Consider the following 18,945-nt stretch of genomic DNA (forward strand, 5'->3'; position numbering starts at 1 on the left):
CAGACACACCAACTGAGGAGCCTGAGGGTGCATGCTGCTCCTGAACATGGGGAAATGTGTGCCCAGAGTACTAACTGACCCCTCAGCAAAGTTCAGAGGCCTAGTGCTGTTGAGGACTTGCCAGCACTGATACATGTAGTTTCCAATGCCAGTGAGCCACTGGCACTGGTCACAGAGACCAGCAGTGCCTTATTTCTCTTTTGTCCTTGCAGGGGAAAAGGGCTATTAATGCCTGAAAAATGGCACTGACAGGAAAAGAAATGCCCCATCTCTACATCGTGACTGTCATGAAGGAGGGAGCCATGGAGATTGCAAGGGTCCTACAGAATAAGTCGGGGAAGGAGAGATGGGCATTAATGGTGGAGAGGGTAAAAAGATATTGCAAACTGTAGGCGAAGGGGGTGGAGTGCCAGGATCCAAAGACTCAGCAGCTCTGGAGAGGCTTCTGCTCTCCAAGGTTGGTTCTCATGATCTTTTCTTGTGTCTCCCACAGGTTCTGACATGGAGGAGGAACAACTGAATCCTGTGAAGGCACCGGACAAGAAACGGAAACAGAGACATCAGAGCAAGCATTGTCACGTCTTACAAATGCACCCTCCCATCAGCTGAGATACATTTACATTGGTGGGTTCTTCTGCATGCTTAGATTGGGTAGGCACTGGGGCATGAGCATCGCACTGGCGAGCAGGACCAAGTGAGAGAAGCAGAGGCAGTTGTAGGCAGTTCCCCTCAGAAGATGGAGGACAGACAAAGTCATGCTCAGCTGGGCATAGATGAGCAGGGCCTTGGGAGTCATGACAAAGGAGGTTCTACTTAGACTAAAAGGAACAGATGTGTACCCACATGTCAGAGCTCCCTGAGGCAGTGCCACGTCATGGGCTGAGAATGGAGGGGTCCGTTCAACTCATGTGAGCTACCATGGCTCAGGGTGTGAAAGTTTGAGCTGCTCCATTGAGAGACTGGCCAACTGATGGGGAGCCACATGTAGCAAACTCAGAATGCTTGCAGAAACAGCTCACTGATTTTAACAGGATGCCTGCCACACCCTCAAGTATTGATTGGTCAGTGGTGCTGGTGGCACAGAGATGTTTGGAGTGAATGCCCGTTGTGCCCCAGTTGGTGCTTCCCGAGCCTTCTGGAGACAGTCACTGAGGAGGATTGAGGGTGCGACCGCTCATGGGATGCCATCTCATGATTGGCCTCCTTGGCTCCTCTGACTGATGGGCCATCAGTGCAGCAGGGCGCAGTGATGGAGTTGCCCCTGCATTGATGCTGATACAGCACCCTCTGGAGGTTCCCCACTGGTGACTCCATGATGAGGACAATTGCCACAGGCATCTCAGCCACAAACTGAGGCAAGAGAGCAGGTTGCCTCTACCTGATCCGAAGCCTCAAGGGGAGACCCATGTAGGAGAAGCCGAGGCCACTGTGTGGGCAGAGCACTGAGCAGTTCGATGGGTTTGCCTCATCTGTAAATGTGCACTTTTTCTCTTATTCAACACAACATAAATATTGACACATGGCACCAGACTTACTTGCTTCTATTCTTTAATGGCGACACGGGAAAAGGAGGCAGTGTTGAAGAGGAGCAAGGGTCCTCTGGAGGGGAATACTGAAACTTGTGGACAGATGTGCATCCTTCATTGACATTAAGAGTGAATCTATTACAGGCTGTGTCTTCAATGGGTGCTCTCACAGGCAGCTCAAAGGGAGTTCCAGACTATACCACCCTCCTGGGTTAGAAGGACTCACCTGAAAGGGCTTGGATCAGATGATCCCTGACGTTGATGGTATCCTGATAAGACTCTTGAGTCCTGCGCTCAGCCATCTCCCTGTGCAGACAGAGCACCAATCTTCTGCATCTTCCTCCTCCTCCTCTTTCATGCCTTGATCCTCCTTTCCTCTAAAATGAACTGCTGTTCCTCCAAGGCCTCACCATCTTCAAGGTTCACATCGTTCTGGAGGGCACAGTGGACCACCACAATACACGAGACCCTTGCAGGAGTATAGCATTCCAAGCACCAAAGTTCAAAAGTCAAATGGCCTGCTTGATGTTGGTCCTTTTTTTTAATTCATTCAAGGGAAGTGGGTGTCACTGGCTAGGTGAGCATTTATTGCCCATTCCTAATTGTTCTTGAAAAGGTGGTGGTGAGCTGACGCATTGATATGCTGCAGTCCATGTGGTGTAGGTACACCTACAGTACTGTTCGGGAGGGAGTTCCAGGATTTTGATCCAGTGACATTGAAGGAACGGCGATATATTTCCAAGCCAGGATGGTGAGTGGCTTGGAGAGGAGCTTCCAGGTAGTGGTGTTCCCATGTATCTGCTGTCTTGTTCTTCTAGGCGGTTGCAGTCGTGGGTTTAGAAGGTGCTGTCTAAGCAGCCTTGGTGAGTTTCTGAAGTGCATCTTCTGAGCAAGTTGCTTTATTTGTAGTGCCTCTGTGGCTGTTTTGGGGTTGGAATGAAGAGCTCAAGGAGCCTGGGCTGTCAGAGGATTAAAGAATCAAGGTAGCTGTCAGGAAGGCGAGTGCACATATGCAGGAAGCTCATGTTTTGGTCTTCAACCAATTTACTTTTGAGGGAATGAAAACCCTTCCTGTTGAAGAATCAAATGGGCGGTCACTTGGTGCCTTGCTGGCTACATGGGTGCAAGTGAAGATGCTCCTTTCCAGGGGGAGTTCAGTGAAGCAGGTAAAACCCGCTGCCCTTTGTGCCCATGAGGCTGTGTCTGTCTGGAACTGATTGTACTGCCCAGTTCTCGCAAACAGGGCATCAGTGACCTACATGATGCAACAGTGTGCAGCTGTTTGTGAGAAGCCATCAAGATCCACAGCTAATCCTTGGAAGGAGCCAGAGGCAAACAAGTTCAAAACTACAGTGACTTTGACAGCTACTGGCAGGTAGGGCTACCAGTGCTGCAAGCTGAGAGGTCCTCCACCATGAGGGAACAAATTTCTGTGACTATCTGCCTGGATAAGCACAGTCTCCTATAGCACTGGTTTGCCAACACATCCTGGTATCTCTGTCTTTGGCAGTAGATTCTATGCTGAGGGTATGGACATCTGTCCCTCTTAAGCCTTCCACATGCTCACAGCTCTGCCTCTCCTGCTGAGGATGTTGCTTGTCATTGCCACTAGGCCCAAAATCTGAGAACTGTGCTCCCATTACCAGCTATTACCTTCCTTGAGCGCAGCTGGACTCTCTATAATGTTATTAAGCCTTAACCCTCTTCTCCTATTTCCCCTTGATGCCAGGAGAGTGTACTGCCCGAGTGCGCACAGAACACATTCCCTGCAAGCTCCTCACACCGAATGGCACCTGTGTGCCAATGGCTGAGTGTCCCTTTCAGTCACATTCCATTTTATGGCCCCAGTTCAGTTGATGGTGAGGCCAAGACTGACTCCCTATTGCTTTGCTGCTTCCATGCACCTGATCTACTCCTGACTTAGTGTGCAACACATGCACTCCCACCAAAATCCTAAACTGGCCCTCAATGAGCTCACTAGGAGCTCATTGAAAACTTTTATTGGCCTCATTCCTGAGTCAGGTGGCTTCAGGGGCCCAACTTTCCCCATCCTGATAAAACTTGCCGGCGGTAGAATGGTACCAGGAAGACGACACACCGACCAGCAATACTATCTTTAGCGCCTGTCCGCCTCCGCTCTTGCCCCTAGCTGCACCTAAAAATCCAGCCCCATGTCTTTTCACTCATCATATAGAGTTTCGACTGTCAGTAACTGTGCCTTTGCTTTTGTGAAGTTCATTGTGGCCTAAACCTCACTTAAATGCAAGTTATTTCTTGAATATGAAGTCTTCTCCTCAGTCAGTTAATGGTAATTCCCAGTTACTTCTATATGGCAGAATTTTACACTACTGGGATTCTACAGTCTTGCTGATGTCAATGCACATTTGAATGGCTTGCCGCAATTTATGGCTCCGCCCCCACCATGAACGGGCCATAAAATTCGGCCCTATATGTAATTTTCAGTCACTGGAATATCATCAATGATATTTAAAAGGAAATCAGGCTGAATTATCTTTTAAATGGAACTAATTGAGGAAGTAAATGATTTGTTGTACGTTGTGTTTTGATTTTATAGTTGAGGGGTCTGAGACCTACTAGGTACTCCAATACATCAACCTTAATTGCATGTGCTTTTGTCAAATCATGGGCTGATTGGTAGACAGCTTTGCTACAACGGAGTATCCCATTTGTTGGGGTGTGGGGAAAGCGCAGGGGGGAAGAGAACATGATGGTGCTCATCTCACATTGACCATTTTCAGGCTGTAAAGTTGAGTAGCAAAATTCACCTACACTAAAAAAAACCTGGAAAAATTAGAATGAGCAAGGGATTTGAAAAACAATTTACAGTTAAATTATATCATTGATGCAGTAAAACATCCCATCCCAAGCACTTCATAGCAGATAGAGAAGATGGATGGACAAACTCAAACTGAGTAGGAATGGGAAATGAATGGCAAATGAAAGAAAGGGAGTACAAACAGGCAGATTTTGAGGAGAAATTTGGCAGTGGGGAGAAAGGTAGCAAGGTTAAATGTTTAGGAAGAGAATTTCAGGGTTTAGGGCAATGAGGACTAAGACTCTGTAAGGTGCAGCAAAAATGTGAATGGGGAGAAATTAATAACAGTTCAAACTCAATAATGGAGGATGTGAGCTGAAGTGACATGGAAAACATAGGACTAGAAAAAGTGGTAAAGGAAGGTTGGAATAAGATCATTAAATAATTTGTAAGCAAGGGTTTTTAAATCAAGGCACGGGGTGGGTAGGAAGCTAGTGGAAAAGCGAGTGATGTGTAAGCAGAGGTGAGCAGAGGACAGGATGCTGTTGGCAGAGATCTGAATGAGTTAGTATTTTTATAGTGGGAAAAACACAGAGGTTGAGCCTGGCGATGATGAAAGCATGGATGAGGATGAGAGTGCATATGGAGGACGGTAATATTGTAAAAATGGAATTATGCATTATTGCTGACAGACTAGACGTGGAATTTGAAGCTTAGCTCAGTGTCTGGCAGGAGAATGAGGTTGTGCGCATCTGGACACAGAGCAGTCAGGAGGGGAGGTGGACTCAGGATGGACAAGGTGTAGAATTTCAGGCAAGAGCTAAACAGGCTACTTTAGGTTTTGCTTGTGTTTAGCTAGGGGGAGTTCTAATCTAGCTTATCCACTATAGTATATCAGGCATCACAGCAATGGTCATGGCACTAACAGTGTCGACAGAAAACATGCAGAAGCTGAAATCATGGTGAGTGGCAACATGTATATGAAGAATAAGAGAATTAACTCTTGGGGTTCACTAGATGTGACTATGGGGCATGGAAGGTCCAGAAATTACAGGTGGTGTCTGGCTAAGATAGAAATAGGCTGGTATGGAACTGTGAAAGGTCAGTGCTGCGAAGGTACAGAAGGTCATAACCAAAATTGGGAATTAATTCTCTGTGTATACTCTATCAACCATGGCCAAGCACTTTCACAAGCGAGAACATCCACTTTGACTTAAGTATGGTCGCAAATTTTCAGAACTTTATCACTTCATGGAATACAGCAGAGAAACTGATGAATTTACTTTTAGAAACACTGGCCACATTGTTTAAGGCTACCACAGCAGATTTTCAGTATAACATAGAACAGGATATTACATACCTTTACATCAGAGGTATCACGCTGGCAGTTCCGCCAAGCTCTGGACACCGCTGAAAATGTTCTGTCAGCATGATCAAATTTTCCTCCTTGTAGGTTTAGAAAGAAGGTAGTAAATGGTTCCTACATAGGAAAAGATTTAGGAACATTGGAAAAAAATTACCATCCTGTATTTAAACCAAACAACCATAGGTAGTCAGTTATGGAAGAGACAATATCTGACATTCATTGAGCTTTGACGCATTGGAAATCAGATTATGGTAACTTTTCAGAGCTTCTCTGCTACGTCTCCTTGCACATTTCAACTTCGAGACAAGCTTTTGGATTTACTTAATTGGGTTATTTTTCCATTTTGTTTTCCATTTTGGATTCCTCGGAAGAGTGCAGTCAGAACCAAGTCTGTGGCACCATGGGCAGCTCAACTGTACATGAGGGAAGGAGAAAGAAAGAGCAGCAGTGACAAGGGATTTGTTAGTCAGGGGAACAGACAGATGTTTCTGTAACTGTAGACATGACTCCAGGATGGTATGTTGCCTCCCTTGTGCCAGGGTCAAGGACGTCACGGAGCGGCAGCAGGACATTCTTCTGGGGGAGGGTGAACAGCCAGAGGTCAGGGTCTGCACTGGTACCAATGACTTAGGTAGGAAGGGAGGATGAGGTCCTGAAAGCAGATTTCAAGGAGCTAGGAAGGAGATTGAAAAGCAGGACCTCTAAAGCAGTAATCTCAGGATTACTCCCAGTCCCACATGCTAGTGTACATAGAAATAGGAGAATTGACTGATTGATCACTTGGCTGGAAAGCTGGTGTAGGAGGGAGGGCATCAGGCTCCTAAGGCATTGGGACTGGTTCTGGGGAAGGTGAGATCGGTACAAGCCAGATGGTCTACACCTGAACAGGACTGGGACAAATATCCTCACGGGGAGGTTTGCTAGTGCTGTTGGGGAGGGTTTAAACTAGATTGGCAGGGGGATGGAAACCCGAGGGCAGTTTCAGATAATATATAAAAAAATGCAAGGACCATAATTAAAGCCGATGAGCTGAGGGCACACATTGACACATGGTAACATGATATCATTGCTATTACAGTAAATTGGCTTAAAGAGGGGCAAACATGGCAGCTCAACATCCCTAGATATAGGGTTTTCAGTCAGAATAAAGAGGGGGATAAAAAAGGTGGATGTGTAGCGTTATTGGTTAAGGAATCAATTACAGCTGTGAGGAGGGATGATATACTAAATGAATCATCAAATGAGGCCACGTGGGTTGAGCTCAGAAGTAAAAAAAGGAGCAGTCACACTGCTAGGAGTGAACTATGGACCCCCAAATTGTGAGATGGAGATGGAACGCAAATATGTCGGCAAATTTCTGAGTGCAAAAACAATAGGGCAATAATAGTTGGAGAATTCAGCTACCTTAATATCAACTGGGATACAAACAATGTGAAAGGAGAAGTGATCTGACGAAAGTGGACTGGATACAGCAGCTGAGAAGTGATCTGATGAAAGTGGACTGGATACAGCTACTTGAAGGAAAATTAGTGACCAATCAGTGGGAGGTATTCAAAAGCCAGATTCCACAGGCACAGTACAGACAGTCCCCACAAAGAAGGGCAGTGCTGCCAAATCTAGAGCAACCTGGTTATCCAGATGCATATAAGGTAAGATAAAGCAGAAAAAAGCTTATAACAGTCACAGAAAACTTAATACTGTAGAAAGCCTAGAAGAGTACAGAAAGTGCAGCAGTGAAGTAACAAAGGAAATTAGGAAAGCAAAGAGAGGATATGAAAAAATACTGGCAGGTAAAATAAAGGAAAACTCAAAGATGTTTTAGAAGTACATTAAGGGCAAGAGGATAACTAAGAAAAGGGAAGGGCCTGAGATATACAAGGTAACTTATGCATGGATGCAGAAGGTGTGGGCAGGGTTCTTAATGAGTACTTTGTCTTCACAAAGGAGAGAGATGATGCAGACATTTTAGTTAAAGAGGAGGATGGTGAAATATTAGATACAATAAGCATAAGAGAGGAAGAACTGGAGGGACCATCATCCTTGAAGGTGGATAAATCACCACGGCCGGATAGATTGTATCCCAGGCCGTTAAAGGAAGCCAGGGACGAAACAGCGGATGCTCTGAGGATCATTTTCCAATCCTCATTAGATACAGGTGAGGTACAAGAGGACTGGAGGCCTAACATTGTAGCATTATTTAAAAAGGGTGCGAGGGATCTGATAAATTATAGGCCAGTCAGTCTGACTTTGGTGGTGAGCAAATTATTATAATCAATTCTGAGACAGAGGATAAAATGTCACTTCGAAAGGAATGGATTAAGCAGGGATAGTCAGCACGGTTTTGTTAGGGGAAGGTCGTGTCTTACTAATTTAATCGAATTTTTTGAGGAAGTAACAAGGAGGATTGATGAGGTTAGCACAGTGGATGTTGTTGACTTTGATTTTAGTAAGGCGTTTGACAAGGTCCCGTATGGCAGACTAGTCAGAAAAGTAAAAGCCCATGGGATACAGGGGAATGTGGCAAGTTGGATCCAAAATTGGCTTAGCAACAGGATACAAAGGGTAGTGATGGATGGTTTTGTGAATGGTAAGTGGTTTCCAGTGGCGTTCCATGGGGCTCAGTGTTGGGTGGTCCCTTGCTGTTTGTGGTATATATTAATGATTTGGACTTAAACGTGGGAGGCACGATTGGGAAATTTGCAGATGACACAAAAATTGGCCATGTAGCTGATTGTGAGGACGATAGCTGTCCACGCCAGAATGATATCAATGGTTTGGCTAAGTGGGCAGATAAGTGGCAAATGGAATTCAATTCAGAGAAGTGTGAGGTAATGCATTTGAGGGCGGCAAACAAAGCAAGGGAACACACAATAAATTAGAGAATATTGAGAGGGTTAGAGGAAATGAGAGACCTTGGAGTGCATGTCCACAGGTCCCTGAAGGTGGCAGGACAGGTGGATAAGGTGGTAAGGAAAGCATATGGAATACTTTCCTTTATACGAGGTATAGTATACAAAAGCAGGGATGTAATGATGGAACTGTATAAAACGCTGGTTAGGCCACATCTGGAATTTTGTGTACAGTTCTGGTCGCCACATTACTTGAAGGACATAATTGCTCCAGAGAGAGTACAGAGGAGATTTACAAGAATGTTGCCAGGGCTTGAAAACTGCAGCTATGAGGAAAGATTGGATAGGCTAGGATTGTTTTCCTTAGAACAGAGGGGGCTAAGGGGATGACTTAATTGAGGTGTACAAGATTATGAGGGACCTGGATAGAGTAGACAGGAAAGACCCATTTCCTCTCGCGGAGAAGTCAATTACCAGGGGCACAAATTTAAGGTGATTGATAGAAGGATTACAGGGCACATGAGGAAAAAATTCTTCACCCAGAGGGTGGTGGGTGTTTGGAATTCACTGCCTGGTTTGGTGGTGGAGGCAGAAAACCTCAGCTCATTTAAAAGGTACCTGGATCTGCACCTAAAGTGCTGTAACCTGCAAGGCTCCAGGCCAGGTGCTAGAAGGTGGGATTAGAATGGGCAGCCAGTTTTTTATTTTTTGGCTGGCGCAGGTACGATGGGCTGAATTACCTCTTTCTGTGCCATAACTTTTCTATGACAATTAAGGATGGGCAATAAATGCTGGCCTAGCCAGCAACACCCACATCCATGAGTGAATTTAAAAAAAGGTTCTATTTTTAAATGCGTCTATTTGTTGGATAAACAATATCTAATTATGTGCAATTCAAAGAACTTATTCTCAATGCAATCAGCTTAGTAAAGACTTTCTAAAAAAAAAAATCATTTAAAAAAACTTTGCTCCCTCCTACTTTGCACCTTCTAGATATTACTGACTTTGTCCTTATGCTGAATGATTGATTGGCAGGAACTATAAGACATCCCTGGCTATGCTATCAAAACAAAAAATGCTGGAGGTACTCAGCAGAGAAGGTAGCATCTGTAAATAAAGAAACAAAGTCTGACCTTTAGTCAGAACTGCCATTGCTAGATTTTTCTTCTGTCCAAAATATAGAATGCTCTGTTACAGCACCACTGCTTCATTTAACAGGCTGACTGAAAACTAGCAAAACCTACCCAATCCTGTCAAGGGTGGGATGGGTTAGATTCAATTTCATGTCCAGACTGGTAGAATTGGTCTGGTCAATCGGTAGTGCAGATTGGTCAAGTAAAACCAGTTTATTGCACAATTACAACCGATACAGGAAGTACGGATTTCAGAAAGCAGTAATGGGACTACAAACAAGGTAAATGTAAGAAAAAGTAGTATAATTTAAAGTGGTAAATATCTGTCCACTTATACACTAAATGCAAATTGCTGTGTGACATAATTAGGAACTTGCATGTTAAAAATTATGCAATTCTAAAGAAATCATGAAGCATGGAAGAAGAAAAACCATTTGGCTCAGCATTTGTTTTCTTCTTTTCCCATCTATTAACCCCTTCTTCATAATCACACATTCTCGGTTCTTATTTATCCATCAGTCTCATTCTATCCTTCGCTCTTATTTCCCCTTCTTTGACTCCTCTAATTTGTTCCATGTCTTCCATTCCCTCTTTTTCTCATCCCACTCACTCCTTCTTCTCTCAATCTCTCTACCACTGGCTAATTCCCTTTTCCCATCTCTAATTACCTGTTCCCCTTTTCTACCCATCTCTTCTTTCCTCTTCATCCCTCCACCTTCCACCATGTCTTATCCTTTCTTTTTCCTATCCCATTCTGCCTTTGCTCCCATTGACCATGACTATCCCTTATTCCAGAGGGGGGCTGGAGCAGGGGGAAAAATCAGCTCGCATTCCCACTCCCGTTTACTGTTTTTGTATGAACATTCAGTGAGGTCAGGATCAGGCTCAGCTGTAATGCACTCCAAAATAATTATCTGAATTTAGTCTACATCTTGCTAACACTTGACGTTTAGCTCAATACATTAATGGGTGCAGGGCAGAAGTGTGAAAGGATGGCCAGTATCTACATGGGGGAGAAAGAGAATTGTAGCTGTATAAAAAAATTCTGAAAATCTAATCATTATTCTATGTTGTAATATTTGGCTTTTGAACTGTTTGCATACTATCAGTAATCAGAAAAATCGTGAAGTAAGGAATAGTGAGCAGGTACTTAAAACAATCAAAAATTATATAGTGTTTAATTCAATAAGTTGCTAAGACTGGAAAAATGAAATAAAAACTGAAAATGAAGATTGGAAGAGTTCTATTGAAGAAATACATACTCAAAATGTCAATAATCAGTCATTCCTCACAACAGATGCTGCCTGACCTGCTCTGTATTTCCAGCATTTTCTGCTATACATATTAAATCAATGTGTTGATGCAATAAGAATGAAATGAAGGGGTTAGATTCTTAGTAGCATTACTGAACAATAACAGGCGAGCTTATTTGCAATCATCAATGCTCAACTGCAACATAGTGTGTAAAGATACACTCTATTGCAACAGGAACTGACAGCTACTGAAGAAAGCGGCTTTTCACATTTTTCTTTCTATATGAGGCTTCACATCATCAAGAGCTTTATTAACTGTAAATTATTTTACAGGCATACTTTATGTGCAGTGTTTTCAAATTATCACCTAATTAAGCCAAATATATACTAAAATGAAGCTATGAAATTAAATTTTAAATTACCTTAAAATATATTCTGATTCGGAAAAAAAAATTAAGTACCAGTAATTACCAGGAATTAGCCTAAATATTCCAGTTTATGTGCAGGATTTATGCCTGCTTTGTGCTGTTTTATCCAAGCTTAATCAGGTGATGATTGTGAGTGTTTTTTTTCAATGAAGGAGACATATTAATGTGCTGACTGGATGAAGCAATTTTAAATTTTACAGTCATTGTACTTACAATTCTTAACAACCATGCGAGAGTGAAGCTACTGGTCGAATAATGAGTCCCATAGTGGAAAGCAGGAACTTGATCATCTTCCCAGCTTTCATGGCGCTCCGAAAAGAAGGCTGCTCTTTTTGGGTTAAGGGCTCCAATAGGCTAAAGGAAAGATCAAAAAAATTGGCTTCAAAAGAAAATTAAAATTACAAAGATTATGCCTATACATGTCTTGCTGCTTAGGTTTTGATAACCTAATGTGGATAAATGTTTCGAACTAAAGATTATCCATGGTCAAATTACGCTGGTTTTAAGCATCACTCTACTGGGAATCGTGTAAATTAAATGCGCAATTTGAAAATGTTTTTGCATATAAAGAAATCTGCAGTCGTAGGAAATGTTTGCATGTAACAAGCACCTAGGTTCTGATCACTGAGGCACAAGTGAAACATTTAAATCCTGGAAGCAAAACATAGAAGGGTCAGGAGTCTGATTCCTAGTTTCAAAAGAGTAAGTTATGGGAAGGGTTAGAATACCTCAAGTGGTTTTGCCTTAAAAGGTGGTGAATACAAAGATATCCAGGATATTAGCTAGAATAAAAAACATGAATGTGTAGCATTTAAACCATGACCATTGAGCAAATTAGCAAAAGGAAGCTCAGGACTAACGAGAGGTGGTATTTCTTCACATGGAGAGTAACTGGAATTCTGTGTAGGCTAATGGAAACAAAAACTCTAGAATCATTCAAGTATGGGGTGGTGGAAGAAACAATGATACACTTACCTACATAATTTTTTTTTTTAAATTTCAGCTTTCCAGCATTTTATTATTGTCATTTGCAATGATACAGCTGTTGATCTGTCAGAAATTAGGTTTTATCCTAACAGGGTTGCCAAGTTAAATTTCCTAAAATATTAGTCAATCTCTCATGGCATAGCTGACAGACAAAACGTAAGAAATTGCCTATTAGTTCTCCTTTTTTTGGCTTAGTAATTCATGCAAGATAAGAACATAAGAACTAGGAGCAGGAGTAGGCAATTCAGCCCCTCGAGCTTGCCCTGCCATTCAATACGATCATGGCTGATCTAATTTCGGCCTCCACTCCAATTTCCTGCCCTCTCGCCATATCCTTTCAACCCATTACTAATTAAAAATCTGTCTATCTCCTCCTTAAATTTATTCAGCGTCCCGACATCCACTGCACTCTGAGGTAGTGAATTCCACAGATTCACGGCCTTTTGAGAAAAGTAATTCCTCCTCATCTCTGATTTAAATCTATCACCCCTCAGCTTAAAACTATGGCCTCTCGTTCTAGAATGCCCCACAAGGGGAAACATCCACTCCATGTCTACTTTGTCTATCCCCTTTAGCATCTAGTGAACCTCCTCTGAACGTCCTCCATTGTAATTACATCCTTCCTCAAGCAAGGGGACCAAAACTGTGCACAGTACTCCAGGTGCAGTCTCACCAATGCCTCGTACAGTTACAACATCGCTTCCCTATTTTTATACTCTATTCCTTTAGCAATAAATGCCAAAATTCCATTTGCCTGCCTTATTATAAGATGGTGAGTGATGAGGCATAAGGTGCTCCTGTCATTGGGCCTTGGGCCTCATTTTCATTGAGCCAATGTGTTATGGACAACAGCAAGAACCTCACCGGTGATGTGCAATCAATGATCAGGCAGCTGAAGATGTCGCAGTGGCCCTTAGATAAGGTGAAAAGGGGTGGGGGCAAAGGGAAAAGAGAACAATTGGTTTGGGAGGTTGCGGTGGCCAAGGTAGACTGGTGATAATCAGGGGTAGTGGGGTTAAGAGCAGGTTTACATGATTTGAAAATAGGTGTCATAAGGAGCACTTAATTTGTTGCAAGTAGCACATTAGGACTGCTTGCTAGGCCAGGTGTACACTTTGTTTATCTGAATTCAGTCAATAAGGGCACCAGCTGCCTCAGCAGCTTCTCACTCAGTTTCTTTCCTTTCCTCCTTGTTTCTACCTCTCTCTAAAGTTTTCTTCCATCAGAGACCAGGAGACAGACTCAAAGTTCCAACAGGCTTACTCTGAGAAATCACCCTAATCATAAAACTCCTTTTGGGGAGTCTGGCAAACATAGAAATACTTGGTCAAATTACAAACTAGGAGATCACTTGCAACACCATCCCAGACAGAATATCTATTCCCACCTCCAATGTCTATATAAAAAAAATTGGAGGAATATTTATGAAAGCTAGGGAAGAGCCTTAGCCCATCCTCTCCCTCATCTCAATCCCAGTGTCTCATAAAAATAAAGGAAACAGCAACTGTAATTTCTTGCCCACATAACAAGTGATGAAGCCACAATTTCTGAATTAAGGTGGAGATCTGGAATCTCTCAGGTGAAGCATTTTTTAAAAAAATTAATATATTACTAGTCATAATATACTATAATAATAAAAATATAATCATACAAGAATAGCACATCAATGGGTAGGCATCACTTCTTGAGTGTCACAGTTTGCTGCAGATTTAAAGCACTTGTAGAATGCTAGCTGCTTTGGCAAATTTTGCTGTGCAAACAATTAAACTCAGAGGGCAGGACTTTTCAGATAGTGAGATTTCTCACCCTACCATCCGAAGAATTGGCATGGAATGTATCCCCACTGATCCAAGCAGCCCTGCAGCCATATAGTGCTCCGAGGAGCGTTAATTGGCTGGAGACAGGGCTTCCCCCTGGTCCCTGTCACTCGGACGGAAGGTCCACCTCAGAGAGCTGTCATATTGTCGTGCCAGCAGCATCAGGGACTGCAATGGCCAAGACTGGGTAACAAGAAGTCCTCAGATTCCAACTCCTGAGTCCAGGACCAGGTTAGTGCAGGGGTCTCAGGGCAGGGAGGGGAGGTGAGGCCCAGGTAGGGTTAAGGAGAGAGGGGATGGAGGTCTCGATGGAGAAGCCAGGGAGAGGAGGGAGCACCTCCTAAGGAGGGGGCGGGACCAGGGGTGGGCACTCAATGTGAATAGGGGACGCCTTTAGGGAGGCATGCCCCCACTTCCCTTCCAATTCCCGCCCAAGGATCCAGCAGGATGACCTGCCGGGCATCACCCCTAAACTCCTCCCGTCAACCTCAAAATTGTGGCTGCACGGTAAGCAGCATTAAGTGCCAATAGTGGGCCACTTAAAGGTCTTAATTCCAGCGAGGGCCCTCACCCATCGCCTGCAAAATTGCAGACAAGTTGTGGGTCAGCGGGAGGGTAGCGGGAGGGTAGTGGGAAGTTCACCCGGGGAATTTTATGGAATTCCCTGACTGTAAATTTCTGCTCCGAGTGACTGTGTTTATGGCGTTGATGCCTTTTGGTTATAAACACACTTACACCTTAGCAGCAAAATACTACATACATACAACAACAATTTGTATTACCTTTACTACAATAAAAAGTACGAAAGTGCTTTACAGCAGCATTATAAAGCAAAATCTAACACCAAGCTAGATATAAGATCAGATGTCCAAAAGCTTGTTCAAAAGGGTAAGTTTTAGGAGTTTAAAAGGAGGAAAGGGAAGTTCAAAGCAGGACAGGTTTAAGCAGAAAATTCGAGCTTGTGGTCTTGGCAGCTAAAGGAATGGCAACCAATGGTGGAGCAATTAAAATTTGGGATGCTCAGGAGACCAGAATTAAAGGAGTGCAGTTAACTCGGATGGTTGAGGAGTTGGAGGAGGTTTCAGAGGTGGGCGGGGGGGGTGGTGAGGCCATGGTGGAATTTGAAAACAAAGGTGAGAATTTTAAAACTGAGACGTTGATTCACTGGGTTAGCAGAGTGGTAATTGGCAAATGGGACTTGGTGAGAGTTAGGACAAGGGCACAAACATAGTGCATTAAATGCCATAATGCTCCTGAGCTTAATAATATCAATCACATTTATAGTGAATGACAGCATGGGAAACCTACTAAAATATAAACATTTTATTCATGCATGTAATTCATTCCCTTCCATCAAAGCATCCTCCGCAAATGTCTGTGTAAAATACTTATATTGAAGAAAAAAGCAGTAATTTTCAGTGCATGAAGCAGCTCTCTGTAAACAAGAGGTCCAGGAACCATATCTGCAGGATCCTAATGCACTTCCTACAAACAAAGCCTGGGTTCTGATCTTCAATCTGTAGAGCAATTAACTTTTGAATGAACTCAACATGTTCACTTACCTGCCATGCCCAGTAAAGGCTTGTCCTATTCATAAACTTCTAAAATGTGAACAGTACTGAGTGTGGAATAATCTGGAATTGACTTTTCTTTTAAAAATGGACTTTAAAATGCTGCAAAAGATGGCTGCTGAGGGTCATCCGGCTTGGTCTGCGGATTCAAAACTGCTACACTGTTTCAAAAGCACACTTTCCACACTAAGGAGATGTCACTAGCCACTTCCCGAGACCATCCAAAAGGTCGTTCTGAAAGCAAGGCAGCTTTCTCCAGCAGCCCCCCCCCCACCACCTCCCCAACACATGGTGAATGTTGCAAACAATAACCCAGGTCCCAGGTTGTGGCTAATCAAGTTAAGCCCAACACCGTATAAAGGGGACTGTGAGAAGCCACATGGCAAGGCAGACATATTGGTCTCCCTATTTAATCTTTAAGTACTGTCTGAAGAAAGACACAGCAGTGACAAAAAAGATAGCAACACCAGTGCCTTAAAAACTGGAGACTAACATCATCAGGTCTCCAAGCCTGTTCCTTTTCAATTCCACCAATACAGCAAATCAACCTCCTGGTAATGAAACTACAAGTGATTAACCTCGTGACCTGCAGAAAGTCCATCTCTTCAAGAGAATCCTGCAATGACTCCGGTATATGACTTTGGCTATTAAATACACCAAGACTACATTTCAGGAGTGAAAACCTCCTCTCTCATCAGGCCTGCCATGCATGTTTTCTAAGACAAGCCAATCAAGTGAATTACAAACTATTCTTTTGTTTATAACTTGTAAAAGTGCACAACTCTCTTTAACTATACTGTACTGGTGTGTGTGTGTGTGTGTGTGTCACTGGGTGAGTGAGTAATGTAACATTAGATTTTGGGGGTGAATGTGTCAATAATAATCCCCTTTATATAAACCCATGAAAAGTTTGCTGCTGATTATTCAAATTGTCCACACACTCAGTAGTTAAGAAACACACACATCTTCCTTTTCAAAAAAAGACATACTGATTACGGATAGTAGGAAAGGGAATAGGGGTTTCAGTATTTCTTTCTAAACCTGTCCATAACATACCAATCAACCTTAAAAAGTTCACCTGCACTTTAGCAGCAAATAATATATTGGACAAATTTTACAGAGCCTTTGGGAACGGGCTGGGAGGCGGGATGGCTGGCTAAATTATGTGGGAAGGTGTGCCTGATGACTTCCTGCCAATATGCCATTTTACTGAAGGTGAGAAAGGTGGCAGATGGCCCGCCTGCCCGTTCAGAGCCCAATTGGGACATTTGGTAGCCAATTAAGGGCCTCTTGCCACCTCTGCTGTCATTCTACAGGCAGCAGTAAGGGAACCTCTGTCATGTGGGGAGACCTTACTGCCTCCAGTGGGCTCTGGGGCCCCTCCTTTTTGAGCACTTTTTGGCTCACAATGTGGCCCTCCAGTGGCAAAAGCCACCTCATGGCATCAGTGCTGTCTGTCCTCAGTGACACCCCCATACCCCATTTATCTGGCTTTGAGGTTGTCTCCTTTCTCTATCTCCATCGCATCTGTTCTGACAATATCTGTTGTTAGTTATGATTCACCTACATTTACACAATCTCTAGAGCTATCTTTTGTTTCTTTACTTGTTCCATTACCATCTCATTCTGAACTGCACCATCATCCCTTTGTCATTTAATCTCTTGCCTTCCATTCATCACAGACTCTTCCTTGATTGTTCGTTCGCCTCCTCCCCCACTTTTCCTGCCTCTGCACTTCTTTAAAACCTGTTACATCTCTAACCTTTTCCAGTTCCAACAATAGGTCATCAACCTGAAATGTTAGTTGTTTCTCTCTCCACAGATGCTGACAGACCTGCTGAGTATTTTCAACAATTTCTTCAGATCTCCAGCATCCACAGTATTTTGCCTTTGCATTGGTGATGTGATGGTTATGCAAATATTTACAGGGTCAGTGAATTTTAAATTAATTGTCTTGAGGTTTACTCCACTGATATCGAAGTCAATCCATAGAAATGTTACTACATTTTATTGAGGTCAATAAAATAGATTATTTACTTTGCAAAATATCATTTATTGTTTTAATATTGACTACAAAAGTATTACTGAGAAAATCAGCTATAAAAATGCTGCTTGCAATGCAGGTTATTATTTTATTTTTATTACAATTGACTACGACAAATCAGGTCTACGGGCTCCTTAACGGTTCGGAGGGCCCTTCCCAAGATCTAAACCCCTCAGGTTTCCATCTCCCCCAGCCTTTTCTGCCACCACCCCTCACCAGGGCCTGCCAGCTTGACACATGGGCGGCCCCTGACTCACCTGTGGGCTAGATCCAGCATAGCTCACCTCCCCTTGGCCTCGCTGGAGTAAGGGTAGTGGCCACTGCGCCTGGTGATGCAGCCAGTACTGGAGAGCTGCCGGCCTCCGATTGGCCAACAGCTCTCCAAGGTGGGACTTCTTGGTCCCGAGGGGCAGAAATCTCACCTCACCTTTCTTAATTGGTAACCGGGTGCATAATGACAGCAGGGTGGCTGTGGTTCTGTTGGGTGGGCTCCCATCTGACATTTTAGCCGGGGGAGTAGGGGGAGCAGCGGGGGCTGGGACGCCCTGCAAAATCCCACCCTATGTTTCAGAGGCAAAACGTACAAATTACAAAATCACGTCAGTAACAGCACTCCATTAATAAACAGCTTCTACAAAAAGGCAATTACTAAGAGATGTGTTCATATTCTGACAAACCCTTCTATTTTCATAAACAGTAAATAAACCTTGAACCTATTTTTAATGAACGACACTCATTTTATAAAATATCAACACTACAGATTTTTGAAGTGTTTAAGGTTTAGTTAGCTAATCGATTTCATGGCTGCACTTAAGGTTTTGCAAAGTAATTCAAATACTTGTTTGAAATTTATTTATCGTTCTCCAAAAACACAGTGGTCTAATGGCTGTGTGATACTGCCCATGCAAACCAGGTTAGCCCAAGATTTGATCACTGGTGTTGAATTAGTTGATCTGAACCAAGGAAATAGCAGAATGCTACATCTGGGTTTAATGCCCTAAGCCAGATAGGAGAAAAGTGTCAAGGTTTTCCTCTCTTGACCATAATCCAGTGATACCATATTAGAATGTGTCCATACTTGCACTGGATCAGATGAACCACTGTTCCTCATGACTCAGTGCCTGCCTACATTCACTGTCTAAGCTCATGAATGAAGAACAATCATTTAGATAAGGCACTAGAGGGCTGCACATGG

General features: G+C 43.3%; 1 protein-coding gene across 1 annotated transcript in view; it reads right to left on the minus strand.

The window, feature by feature from the left end:
- lrba (LPS-responsive vesicle trafficking, beach and anchor containing) overlaps positions 1-18,945 on the minus strand; it is a 913,498-nt gene that overhangs the window by 206,081 nt on the left and 688,472 nt on the right. Inside the window, exons 44-45 of the mRNA XM_078541260.1 lie at positions 11,545-11,685; positions 5,663-5,782 (exon numbers count right to left, since the gene is read on the minus strand). Of these exons, the coding sequence (XP_078397386.1) occupies positions 5,663-5,782; positions 11,545-11,685 (261 nt within the window). The remainder of the gene's footprint in view (positions 1-5,662; positions 5,783-11,544; positions 11,686-18,945) is intronic.

This window comes from Cetorhinus maximus, chromosome 1 (assembly GCF_964194155.1).
Source record: "Cetorhinus maximus chromosome 1, sCetMax3.hap1.1, whole genome shotgun sequence".
NCBI classification, from domain to species: domain Eukaryota; kingdom Metazoa; phylum Chordata; class Chondrichthyes; order Lamniformes; family Cetorhinidae; genus Cetorhinus; species Cetorhinus maximus.